Source organism: Anguilla anguilla, chromosome 17 (genome assembly GCF_013347855.1).
Source record: "Anguilla anguilla isolate fAngAng1 chromosome 17, fAngAng1.pri, whole genome shotgun sequence".
Lineage (NCBI taxonomy): Eukaryota > Metazoa > Chordata > Actinopteri > Anguilliformes > Anguillidae > Anguilla > Anguilla anguilla.
Window position 1 is genome coordinate 16,586,135 of NC_049217.1, and position 14,135 is coordinate 16,600,269.

The window sequence follows — 14,135 nt, forward strand, 5'->3', positions numbered from 1 at the left end:
TTAATAGAAACATAAGCTTCTAACAGTAAATCATCTCAACTTGATTTTGTAGATGATGCGCTTTTTAATATGGCTTCTGAGTCTGAACAGAAAACAACTCCGTCTGGCTTCGCTTCTTTGTAACTGCAATTCAATTGTAATTGCCATTAATTGTGTTAACACAGACAGTTAGTTAGATATAAGTGGCAGTGTAGCATAATCGGTTAGGAAATGGTCTTGTAACCTAAAGGTCACAGGTTCCTGAGTAGGACCCTGCTGTTATACCCTTAAACAAGTGTTACACCCCTCTGCCTCAAATGGTTGCCCAAATCTGTATGGTTGGTCCGTCTGTTTTAGGGAACTGCACTCACCTGTGGGAGACCTATGCACGGAGCAATGAGGTGATGCTCTCTGATTGGTCACTTCGCTTTACTCCTGCTAGGGGAGCACACAGGCCTCGTAGCTGGGCTGTGCTCCTAGTTGTGGGCTGTAACCTGTTTCCTGTCCGTAAATAAATATTAGTTCTCGTACAAACTGGGTGTCGGCTTCTCTATGTGTATGGTGGCTGTTTGCAGCCGTAACAGCAAGATACTTAATGTCAACTAAATGCCTGTAATATAATGTAATGTAGGGGTTGGGAAAAATTGTCCATATTCTTTCATTTTTATTTTAATATTCCATTCAATACCATTACATTCAAATGTATTGTACTCTCAACATTCATTAACAACCCCTTTGTTATTCATTAATAACATCCTTTTCGTCTGCTCCAATGTACCAGTAAAGGCTTTGTTTGTCTGCGATTCAGGGGTGTCTCGCCAGATTCCACAGCACAAATAGGGGTTGCTTTAACGGCCCCATAGTGACGCAGTTTCTTTAGCTGCTTCTTTGCTTACATTTGAAATGCTATTGTCGATGGGGTGTGTTACCGCCACATACAGCACTGGTGGGTTAGCTAGGACAACAAAAGGTAAATCAGTCAACTCAATGCCTGAAAGCGCACAGCACTTGAGATTCGGATAAGCAGGTTTTCGAAAAAGGTAACCTTTGTTATGGTTGTATTTTGCTTCAAAAAGGAGATCATTCAAGGGAAGGGATAGACAGAGTAAATGGCTCATTAAGCAACTGAATCTGGCAGGTACCAGCAGGACAGCAGGTGATACATTCCCAGCCAGCCAGTTTTTGGCCTTTCCTACAGTAAACCGGTCCCCACTGCAAGCATATTATTGCTTTGTCCCCCCCCCCCGATCATAGAGCTTGATGGGCTTGAAGTCTGCTGGAGCCATAGAGCAGGATTTCAGCCATGGGGGGGGGGGGGGGGTGAGGGAGTGGGGGGGGGGGGCTTGGCATACCTGCTGAGGTAGACAGAGGAAACAAGGCCCCAGGCAGACCTGTCTGACCACAGAGCACAGACAGAACAGATGGCAAGCAATGTGCTGGACGAGTGCATCCCTGGAAACAGCCCTCAGTCAGTTAATGACTCTCCTATCCATTACTGTACAACAATGAACATGTTTGCAGATGAGTTTAAATGTATTTATTCAGTTTTTATTTATGTATTCAGTTTTTAATTATATGGCAATATACATGCATTGCCATATAATTGTAGGCCTATTGACCTTTTAACTTTGTATTTATCAGACACATTTTTCTCTTGCATTTGATTTGATCCCAATATGCAATTGCTGTAAATGGGAGGGGCTCTGAAGATCGGACTGCAACATTTGACAAATAGAAAGACATGGGCCATGCACCACATTTTACAGCAATTAAGTAAGTAAGTAAATGTTTGTAAATAAGTAGGAAAATAAATAAGTAAATTAATGTGTTGCTTCCAAATTAAGAGACCCTGTCACTCTGACATGCAGCCCAGAGAACTCAATAAATGTGAATTGTATACTTCATATCAGGATGTCTGTAGGAAGAAAATCCTTTCCTTATCTGGAATTAATGTGATGTTCTGACTGTGCTTGCCTTGCTTTTGGTCACTCAGGGTATTGTGCATCTCCACGAATTAATATGTTGGTTGTATTAGAGTTGCAGTCAGCTTTAATATATATAATAATTCATAGTAATAGTAATTCAGCAGGGGCAGGTTGCATGGTGGCGCGGCTGCTAGTGCAAAGTACGTATAACGCAATGAGTTGTGAATGAAATAGAGGATACAGGTTTTTCCTTTGAGCTCCAGCCAAACATTAAGTCTGTTGTCTATGTTATAGATGATCGCTGAAATATAAGGGAAAGGAAACGTTCTCCCTTTCAACAAATGGCTCAATTTTAATCACTATATTTTCCCTATAGACTGGCAAAGGAGGAAGCATTTAGGAGTGGGGACAAGGACCAGTTTAAAGAGTCTAAATACAGGTTTAGCAAGGCGGTGAGAGATGCTAAACGAATGTACTCTGAGAAACTCCAACAGCAGTTCTCAGAAAACAACTCGGCCTCTGTCTGGAAGGGCCTCAGATAGATCACCAACTACAAACCGAAAGCCCCCCACTCCACTAATGACTTGCGCCTGGCCAACGACCTGAACGAGTTCTACTGCCGATTTGAAAGACAATGGGACAGTCCTGACACCATCCCCCGTGACCCCATTCACCAGCTCCAGACCACCAGCTCCTCCTCCCCCATCTCAGTAGGGGTCCGGGCCTCTCTACAATCACCCACCTCAGAGGCCCCCTCCCCCTCCCCTATCACAATGACGACTCTCTCCCTCCTGGAGAGGGACGTTAATAGGCTATTCAAGAGACAGAACCCCCGCAAAGCAGCTGTGCCGATCAGCTGTCTCCGGTGTTCACAGACATTTTTAACACCTCACTGGAGACATGCCACGTACCAGCCTGCTTCAAGACCTCTACCATTATCCCCGTCCCCAAAAAAACAAGGACCACAGGACTCAATGACTACAGACCCGTCGCCTTGACCTCTGTGGTAATGAAGTCTTTTGAGCGCCTTGTACTGTCCCACCTCAAAACCATCACGGACCCACTCCTGGACCCCCTGCAGTTCGCATACAGAGCCAACAGGTCTGTGGACGATGCTGTAAACATGGCCCTCCACTTCATCCTCCAGCACCTGGACACTGCAGGAACCTATGTCAGGATCCTGTTTGTGGACTTCAGCTCCGCCTTCAATACCATCATCCCGGCTGTACTACAGGACAAGCTCTCCCAGCTGCACGTGCCTGACTGCACCTGCAGGTGGATCACCGACTTCCTGTCTGACAGGAAGCAGCACGTGAAGCTGGGGAAACACGTCTCCGACTCCCGGACCATCAGCACCGGCTCCCCTCAAGGCTGCGTCCTTTCTCCTCTACTCTTCTCCCTGTATACTAATAGCTGCACCTCCAGTCATCAGTCAGTCAAGCTCCTGAAGTTTGCAGACGACACCACTCTCATTGGACTCATCTCTGGTGGGGATGAGTCCGCCTACAGGAGAGAGACTGAACATCTGGTGTCCTGGTGCAGCCAAAACAACCTGGAGCTCAAGGCCCTAAAGACAGTGGAGATGGTTGTGGATTTCAGAAGGAACGCAGCCCCGCCCGCCCCCATCACCCTGTGTGACTCCCCAGTCGACACTGTGGAGTCCTTCTGCTTCCTGGGCACCATCATCACCCAGGACCTCAAGTGGGAGCTGAACATCACCTCCCTCACCAAGAAGGCTCAGCAGAGGATGTACTTCCTGCGGCAGCTGAAGAAGTTCAACCTGCCAATGACAATGATGGTGCACTTCTACACTGCCATCATTGAGTCCATCCTCACCTCCTCCATCACCATCTGGTACGCTGCTGCCACTGCCAAGGACAAGGGCAGACTGCAGCGTATCATTCGCGCTGCTGAGAGGGTGATTGGCCGCAATCTGCCATCCCTCCAGGACCTGCACACCTCCAGGGCCCTGAGGCAGGCAGAAAAGATTGTGGTTGACCCCTCCCACCCTGGACACAAACTCTTTCAAACACTCCCCTCCGGCAGGAGGCTGCGGTCCATCAGGACCAAAACCTCACGACATAAGAACAGTTTTTTCCCGACTGCAGCTGGCCTCATCAACAAGGCCCGGGACCCCCACTGATACCACTGATACTGTACTGTTATTCTGACCCCCACGGACACCAAACAGACAGCACCTGTACTTATAACACTTTATCCCCTTGCACTATTGTTTATTGTTTACTGTTTACCGTTTGCACTATGTTTATGTTATGTTATGTCTGTTATGTTTTTATTGCACTATGTTTATCTTATTTTATTTATCTTATTTTATGTTCACTGTTATGCACCACCTGACCAAAACAAATTCCTCGTATGTGTAAACCTACTTGGCAATAAAACCTGATTCTGATTCTGATTCTGATAGCACGTTATAATATGATTTAAATAAATTTTAGGTATTGGCTCATTATTTATTAGCTTCTTTTGCTTTGTTTTGAGTATATCATTTTAATCACCATCCTCTGAACAGCCGCTACTACTAGATTGTAGGTAAAAGACCAAAATTTCATGGCAAGTATCAGACAATAAATGCGTTCACGCTGGAAGTTCAACCCGCCTATCATTTTTAAGGGCATTTCTGCTGACCAATTGAACAAAAGAATCCTTGCAAGCGCTCCACCCCCTGCTGTCACTGTCCAATAGGTAGTCAAATTGGGGCGAGACGTGAAAATCATTGTTTACGTCTGTCGTTGAAGTAGGTCATTGTCAGATTGACTGACACCTTGCTGAGATACATTTGTGGTGTAACGTATCAAGTTGATAAATCACGGACAGAAAACTGCTGGAATAACCTTAGCCAAGACAGCGGTCTGATCAATACAACTCTGTGCGAGCTTCCGAGAAAGAGCAGGCTGGTGTTATTTGCTCAGGTAAGTAGCTAGCTAGCTAAGCTATATGAGGGGGGTGGTATTTGAAATAAAACGTTTTGTCAATACTCTGAATTTTACGGAAGAAGGCTGAAATGCATCATTAGCTAGATACATGGTTTGGCGCTTCGACTTCATCCGATTCTCTTTTCACTGATTGAGAAGTGGTGCGTTTCTGCACGGAGTTACTGTGATTGACTTGGATATGAACCTGACCAGTTAGCTGCCTAGTTAGCTAGTCTAGGCCCGATTGTGTGCTGTCGGAAGACAGTCTGCCTGTTACCAGCATCAGTTCGGTGCTGACGCTGCACTGATGCCCTAATGTGTGAATCGTATGAATACAGTAATCCACATTTATGTACGATATCAGTCAGTCTAGGTTAGAGAAAATCCGCCTTCTCTAAAACAGGATGCATATTACAAGCGAATGGTCAAGTAAGTAACGTTAGCTAGGTTGAGTGACATATTTGTAGCTGTCTGGACATCCAAGAGTCTGCTAGCTCGGTGAAACTGCTACTGCAACAAGCTGCTGACTAGCGCTCGGCAGGCAGCGTACGGATGAACCTCGTTAACTGGTAAACTTGTGCCATAGCATCAGGGGACTATGCTGTTGCATGCAGGCTGTAATCTGATTGGACACAACGATTCCAGGTATATGAATATTCAGGTAGGCTAATGAGTGTTGCGACTGAGAAACGTTGACCCGAAACGCACGTTTTAAACGGGACTGAACTTGGACGTATAAATAAACGAACTATAGCTGCAAATACATTCTGAACGTAGACGATATGTATAATTAGATACTTGAAGAAGATCAGATTTTCCTTTAAGGCATCAAAGCGTCAAAATGTGTGCTAAATTAACAAAAATGCAATTTAATAAAAAAATGTATGAATTATAAACTGGTTTTGATAAATTCTGCCCAAATTAAATGCAACAGGAAATGCCAATGAAAAGATGCACCCGTGGTTTGTTTTATTTGGGTGCGCATGTGTGTTGTTCTTGAAATCATTGGATGTTTTATGACTTGGCGAGTAAATAACAGAATCGCACAAACGATCAAATGAGTCATCTTTTTTCCACTTAAATATTTACGAGAAGTTAGGGAAAGGATGTCGCAATAATAGCAGTCGCAATAATAGGCACAAGATGTGTCCTGCAAATTTTGGCTATTTATAACTTTGACCACAGGTCGTCAAGTCCAGTTAACTTCCTAAAGTTTGTGTACTGGATGGTGACAGAAACCCCTCTTTTTGACATTTGGTTACTGTACAACTTCTGGTATATTTCCATGGGAGTGGTTCACAAGAGTTCTGCCAAATTTTCTTTCTTTAAGAATTGAGGTCAGTTAATGGGCAGTTAATGCAGGTATGAGGTGATGGCAATCACCACAGTCACTGTGGAGCATCACACATATGTTTTATGTATTGTGGGACCAGATCTTGGGGTCTTGTGCTCAGTACCCACTGCTAACGGGTCTTAACGGTTGTTGGTTTTCGCTCCTGTCGTACGCCCCCTGCAGGTCGGTGGCGCCGCCCGCCATGTCCCGACGCAGCCGGAACAGCCGGGCGTGGCGCTACGTTTGGAGCGGCATCCGACGAGACGCGGACGTCCGGGCGCTGGTCCTGGCCTCTGAGAGCGAGGACTGGCGGTACGATCGCCTGCAGGTGAGAGGGTGTGTGGGTAACCGTACAGGGGCGGGACACTTACCTGGCACAGGTGAGGGTTTGTGGGTAACCATATAGGGGCGGGGCACTTACCTGGCACAGGTGAGGTTGTGTTAAAAACTGAGAGAATTTGCTTATTAGAACAGGCCATTTAACCAATAATGACTTCTTTACCCATAGGGCTGAACGCAGGTTTTGCAGCTCGGGACAGCAGCCCTGGCGTCACTCTATTTGCCCTGCGCGGTGCTTTGTTTACTGACAGGCTCGGAATGGACAGTCTCCCCCTGCAGCTGTTTGTCAGCAGTTTGCCGCTGTTTGGCCCTGCTCCAAACATTTGTTTTTAGAAACAGCACAGGCAAATGAAGGGGGTGGTGAGGGATGGATCTCGTGTCTGTAAGACCCTACATGTGGCTGGAGTGGTCTAGTTAATTTCTGTGCCGTTACCTGGGGCTACATAGGCATACCAAAATGAACTTGAGTCTTATGTATTGTATCAACAGCAGCTACAACAACAAGGACAACAACAATAATAATAATTTTTAAAATTATTATTATTATTATAGCACCTTTCATACATATCCGCACCACAAAGTGATTTACAGAAGTAATATAATACTAAATAAATAGAAGTAAAAAGGGTATATACTGTACATAAACATACATGCAATATAGTGTACTCATGTGTACCCCCCTCCCAACACGTGCACGCATGAATCACATAAGTATTATAATATAAACGAGTAAAAAGAGGACTTCTACAGGAAAGAAACAAGACAAAGCTGAAAGGGCTTCTGAAGAAGGTCTGTCTTAAGTTTCTCTGGTAGCAGTGAACCTTTCCCCCGATTTTGTGCCAGTTTCAGGGACAGAGAGTGGCCCAGTGGGTGGTGTTGGCGCTCTTTCAGAGTCTTGTGACGTAGCCGCGGAGGCTAGAAAACGGGGAGCTGCAGTAGTCCCAACACATGGGTTAAACAAACACGCCGGGGGGGGGTTTTCAGCGTCCGTCCAAGGTCTGGGCTTCGCGGTTTTTGTGGGGCAGCTCGAACCTGCTAGTTTCCGCTAGCGAGTTTTTACCACAGAAGACTTGAGGAACTGGCCAGACGCCTTACGTAGCCCCCGTGGTTTTGTTCTGAACTCTTCTCAGTCAGCAAAAGAACACCGTGTGTCCTGGGAACGCTTGCCAGAGGTTGTTTTCGCTGACTTGCTGCTGTCATGCTGACCCCGAAGATTTGTTTTTCAAAAAGAGGAACCGAGAGCCGAGTGTCGGAGTGCCTGCGCCTGAGGGCTCATCCCTGTGTTCCCAGGGTCCTGTGTTCCCCAGCTCTGCATATGTGCTCTCCCAGGGTCCTATGTTCCCCAGCTCTACATATGTGCTCTCCCAGGGTCCTGTGTTCCCCAGCTCTACATATGTGCTCTCCCAGGGTCCTATGTTCCCCAGCTCTACATATGTGCTCTCCCAGGGTCCTATGTTCCCCAGCTCTACATATGTGCTCTCCCAGGGTCCTATGTTCCCCAGCTCTACATATGTGCTCTCCCAGGGTCCTATGTTCCCCACATTTATATGGCACATAGTGGGAACATGACAAAGGGTCCTATGTTCCCAGGGTCCTATCTTCCCCAGCTCTACATATGTGCTCTTCCAGGGTCCTGTGTTCCCCAGCTCTAAAAATCTAATAAAATGATTGCTTTTGTTGTGTTTATATAGCTGTTTTGAAGCCTTGTTCCAATAAAAAACTAAATGATATTTATGAAATATTTTAACTTGAAACGGGTCAAATTTGACCCAAACACAATAGGAGGGTTAATGTGTGTTAACAGAATATTGAGCTGGGGAACATAGGGACCCTGGGAACATAGGACCCTGGGAACATAGATACGCCCCCGCGCCTGAGGCCCGCGTCCTGTGTGTGTGCCCCCCAGTACAGCGACTCGGACTCGGAGCCGGAGTTCCCCCCGGTCCTGCCCGCCGCGCCCAGCGCCGTGCCCGTCACAGGGGAGTCGTACTGCGGCTGCGACTCCCAGGCCGAGCCCGCCCACAACCCCCGCGTCCTCCGGGCCTTCCACCGCGCCAAGGACTGCCGCTGCGGGGAGGACGACCAAGGTGAGCGGAGGGAGGGGGTCAGGGGTCAGGGGTCAGAGGTCAGAGCCTGCTGGCAGAGAAGGCATCTCTGAGGTGCTCTGTGCCGGTCATGTGGCTCATGCCACAAGGCCACCATTCACAAGTCAAATTACAATGATATAAAAGCTTCTTTGTAGTCTGCTACAAATAAAAAACTTTTATTTCTAAAAATAAACCAGTTGCCCTGCCATTAAATTTCCAAACGATGTGTTTTTATGAACAAAACTAGCGCTCGAGTGCACACCCACTCGTTGAATCGCAGTAATTAATTGAATTGCGAACAAAATGCAGAGGAAGACCGGTAGAGGAATTCTGCAACAGAAACTATTTCTCTCCCCCCCCCCCCTTTCGCGGCAGACTTCGACTGGGTGTGGGACGACGGCGGGAGGTCCACGGCGACCCTGCTGAGCTGCGACAACCGGAAGGTCAGCTTCCACACGGAGTACAGCTGCGGCACGGCCGCCGTCCGAGGCTCCAAGCCCCTGGCCGACGGCCAGCACTTCTGGGAGATCAAGATGACCTCCCCCGTCTACGGCACTGACATGGTGGGTGCCGGAGCAGGGCGGAGTGGGGTGGGGTGGGGTGGGGTGGGGTGGGGTGGGGTGGGGCGGGCAGGAGCTTACCTTATGAAATTTACCTCGATAGCTAATTCTGGGAGATCGGGATGACCTCCCCCGTCTACGGCACAGATATGGTGGGTAGTGGGGCGGAGCGGGGAGGGGTCTTACCCTGGGGACAACGGATGAAATTTAGCTCTATAGCTAATTCTGTTGTCTAATATGGTTTATAGCCCAGGCCTAGGTCGCTTGCTGACTTTGGGGAGTTTGACGGTTGTGTTTGCAGATGGTGGGCATTGGGACATCAGACGTGAACCTGGACAAGTACAGACACACCTTCTGCAGTCTACTGGGGAAGGACGAGGACAGCTGGGGGCTCTCGTACACAGGTGGGTCCTTATAACAGCTGGGGGTTGTCATACACAGGTTTGTAACAAGCAGGGTTCATGCGAACTTCGGCTCAAAATTATTTAATTTGCCCAATCCTTTATATGATCCCTTATTTTAGCTGAGACCAGGAATCATAGCTAAGAACTGTTCTGTCCCTGTACAAAATGTTTATTGTCTGATCTATGAGCGTACCGATGTTGCTGTGTACAGCCAGTTAGCTAACTATTGGTGGAAGGTAAAATCTGCAAACACAGTAGCCCTCCAGGAATGAAAATACCCTCCCTTGCCTTAACAGACTCTATTAAGATCTATTAAGATCAATTTAGCATGATTTTATGTGTTTGTAAAGCATTGTGTGTGTTTCTGTGTGTTACTTTGTGTGTGTGTGTGTGAACGCGCAGGCCTGCTCCATCACAGAGGGGACAAGGTCAACTTCTCGTCGCGTTTCGGCCAAGGCTCCATCATCGGGGTGCACCTGGACACGTGGCACGGGACCCTCACCTTTTTCAAGAACCGCAAGTGCATAGGTGAGACCCGGGCCGCGCGACAGCGGTCCTGGAGAAGGGGATTGTGGGTAACGCTCCTGGGGTTTTCGGCAGGCTTGAGTAGGAGGAGTATTAGTGCTGGATTAGACCCTCAGGAACTGCAGTACTGGGGTCAGTACCGTTTCACTCTCAATGCCAGACGGACTCTGTAAAACGCGGTTAACATTTCTGGAATTCGCTGTTTTGTCATTCTTTACGGAGACAATACTCTGTGAAGAATGACAAGATGTGTACAAAGCATTTTTATTTATTTTGTTTATTTTGAAATACTTTTACTGAAGACTATTTGACTTATTTCAAAGCAAACAAAATAGGATATCTGAAATATTTGTTATTTCATTTTGTTTTATAAGGTCATTTGGAATACTTTCAGTGGTTAAATTCCAGTAGTTTAACCCATCGTTGTCCACGTGAGACTTGTGGTCCAGTTATGAGTGCAGGTCTACGGTCGGCCGTTCTGAATTGGGAGACAAGGCGAAAAAAATAAAATGAAAAAAGAACCGTTGTTGAGCGTCGTCACGGTAACCGCCTCGCGCACGCGGCGCCGCCGGTCTCACGCCTCCCGTTCCTTTGCCCTCCTGTCCACCAGGGGTCGCCGCCACCGAGCTGCACAACAAGAAGCTGTACCCCATGGCCTGCTCCACGGCGGCCAAGAGCAGCATGAAGGTGATCCGCTCCTGCTTCGCGCCCACCTCCCTGCAGTACCTGTGCTGCGCCCGGCTGCGGCGTCTGCTCCCCGACCGCGCCGACGCGCTGGGGCTCCTCCCCCTGCCGCCGGGGCTCCGCCTCCTGCTGCACAACAAGCTGGGCTGGGTGCTGAGCCTCCCGGACGACGGGGCGGCGCCCGCCTCCCACCCGCCCACGCCCACGCCCCCACCGTCGTCCGGGAGCGACTCGGAGGGCTGCTCGTCCGACCCCGAGGCCTGGCAGAGGAAGCGCTGCCGCTGGACCTAGCCGCCGCCCCCTTCCGTCCCTCCGCCCCCCCCCCGCCCAACCCCCTCCAGAGCCCGCGAACGGTGAACGGACGACCGTATTCTGCCCGAAACCAACCCTGCTGGCTTCTGACTTTTTAACAAAACTTCTAGCATCGATATTTCTGTGCTTCTCCCCCCCCCCCAGTCCCCCCCGTCCCCACCGCACCCCTTTTGAGCGGGATCCGGCTCTTCCCTCTCACGGCGAAGTTCCAAAAAAAATGCTTGCCCGCTTTAGGCCTGCCTTCCGACGTCCCGTGTCGGAACGGGCTCGCGGACGGGTGCTGGGGTCACACCTGAGGACCGAAATTACTGCTGGGAAATCGTGCGTAGCCCAACCACCCCCCTCCCCCTCCCTCCGTTCCGGGACTTGTACATCCCATAACTTTACACGCAGAAATCGAGCAGTATGAGTTTAACAGTAGTAGAATTACGTTTGCAACAAGGGTATGCTGAACTTTTGAAAGAGCTCTTTGGAGTGCACTGGTGGAGATATCCTGTGTTTGCTTAACCTGTCACTGTTCTAATGCCAAACTCTCTGACGCCGGGAATATGTCTATTCCCTGTTCACAGTCAAAGAAGTGAGGGTATAAAACAGAAAGGATGATGGGACATTATGCAGACGTATTTATCTTTTACTACTTAAACCGTCTATCATCATTTCTAGTTCCTTTGTTATGTTATTAGGTCATTGGGGTTTTCCAGAAATGAGGACGCTCCCTAACCGCGACATTCAAGAGCAAGAGTAAGCACTGCACTACTATGTGGGCTCACGGAATCCAGGTTATTAATTTGGTGACGCCCCCTTAGTGGTTTAATATTTGAATGCGTTTAGGCCTGTCGGTTTTATGATAACAGTTGGACCTCAGCTGATTTCTCACATTACGAGCACGTTATGCAGCTCAAATGGTCCCATTCTGGATGGGTTCTGGGTGTTCAAAGCCAGCTTAAATCCAAAATTAAATTTAAATTCAATTGCCGATGTGCAGTTTCTGTTGAACGTAAAACGGGGACACGAGAGAAGCGTATGAACTCCGAATGTCTTTGGGGCATGTTCAGCACTGAAATATGTTATCCAAGACTAGACGATGAAGAGGAGTCGGTATTGGGAAGTACGATGTCCAGTCTACCAGAGTTCATGTAGCCTACTGAGTGAGTTCCTGCCTTCTCATCTGCGACAGGAAGTGACTCATCACAACCCGATGTAAATGACACAATCTTTGTTTTTCACTCAGATTCCCATGATGCAGTTTCTGAGGATGCGGTGGTAATTGCTATACTGATAGCAGCGATGTCATTTGGTTTTCACTCCGTATTGGTATTGGGTAATTGTTTTTTTTTTTTTTTGTTTTTTGTTTTTTTAAAGAACGAAATACTCGTTGCAGTCAGAGAGTTTGTCAGTTTTTACGCCAAATTTCCTTGAACTTCCTTTTTTCCGGTTGACTTCTGAAGACCAGGCCCTGGAGCAAGTTCCTCTCTGGAAAGGGTACTTTTCAAAAAGCTTCCATACGGTCGACTTGTTTGTATTACGTTGCTCTTTCGAAAAAGGTGTACAGTTTTTGATTTTGTGTCCCAAGTTTGACTGCATTCGGTGTCCATTTTCTTATGCAGGCTGTAGCCCTGTTTTAAATGAGCTTTGGTCTGTAGTATGACAAATAATAATTTTAAAAAATTACCTGAGTTAATTTGAACCCTTTAATAGAGCAGTGTGCACGTCTGCAGGATACATCGGTGGTTCCCCTTATTCCGCTGTTGCTTTCAACATGTAAAAATGTAACATTTTTAAATCAATATATTATTCAGAATAACTGTGGTGTCAGGAAAAAAAATCAGCTTAGAAACCTCGTTGTTAATGAATAAATGTACAAATTTGAAAATTCACCGTGCCAAGCCTTCTGTTAAACATAGAGGCGAGCTAAACTATTCAGGCAAGCGGCGTCTCGTTTTATCAAAGTTTATTTTGCAATGAAATAAACGAAATCTGTAACCTATGCAGTATACACTCCCAGTTGACAAATAGTGATTAAGCTTGTCCCTTTCAAAAGATTTCTGAGGCTTTCTGAGGAAAACAGGACTTGTCTAGCCAAACACGCATCTATCAACCGCTCTTTTAGAGCCATTGAGCTTCTAAACTGTCCATGAGTCACATTTTTTTTAGTATTTGTTCTTTTTACCATTAATGCACCTTTCTTGGTGAAATTAAGATATTTTCAGATGATTTATCAACGCATCCTGAAGCAATCCACTACCAGCTGTCAATTTTGCAATTTCACTTTGCATTCCAGGGGATTAATATATTGTCGTTTGTAATGCAGTAATTCCTTTGCTGTAACACGTCATGTTTTTGCACCTGTGTCATACCTTCACGTTGAAATGTAACGCTCCACCTCAGCCCTGTGTATTCCGAAATTATTGCATACCTTTGTTGTAATTAAAAGTTTTAACAAGAAAGCTACTATCTGTTTTTTTCTAAAATTAAAATTGGTACAGTGTTTAAAGGTCTAAATGGCATAAAGAAACGGATATCTAAAAAAAAAAAAAACAATTGTCCGATTTACTCAAAACCTCTCGTAAACTTGACAGTTCATATGCAGAGGTGGAAAGTTCAGGGGTCAGAAAGTCAAAGTCCTGCCATGTGTTTCGTTCACCCACGAACTCATGAGTTGATTTCTCTAATTGGTTCTACCTCCTAGCTGAAGAATTTGCTAATTAGCAAAAATAGGTGATTGGAACAAAATCTGGGGAGAACTTTCACTTTCTGAACCTGGATTTTACACCTCTGATTTGTATGGGCTCTGTTAACATTGTGGGTACTGGAAGGTAATATCCTGTATCATTTAGTGATATTGATTTTCTTTTCCATAGAACCTCCAGATTCCCTGTATTTTTTTTCTTGCCGGTGAACCGTCCTTTCAGATCCAGGTCATTTGAACAGTTAATTACAAACACTGATCTTGACTACTGTGAGCCATTCCTTCTGAAACATTGGTGAATGATTTGTATCAGTGCTTATGTCATTTTAAAAATTTATCTTGAGTTCATGCACATTGAGAAA

The 14,135-nt window shown here is 46.7% G+C and overlaps 1 protein-coding gene across 1 annotated transcript; it reads left to right on the plus strand.

Moving 5' to 3' along the window:
* Positions 1–4,637: 4,637 nt before the first annotated feature.
* Positions 4,638–13,531, plus strand: spsb3a (splA/ryanodine receptor domain and SOCS box containing 3a). Its single transcript, XM_035399299.1, has 7 exons — positions 4,638–4,837; positions 6,357–6,501; positions 8,419–8,599; positions 8,975–9,162; positions 9,461–9,563; positions 9,966–10,091; positions 10,699–13,531. Exons 2-7 carry the CDS (start codon positions 6,376–6,378, stop codon positions 11,061–11,063), a joined length of 1,089 nt encoding a protein of 362 aa, XP_035255190.1. The 5' UTR covers positions 4,638–4,837; positions 6,357–6,375; the 3' UTR covers positions 11,064–13,531.
* The last annotated feature ends 604 nt before the right edge of the window (positions 13,532–14,135 follow it).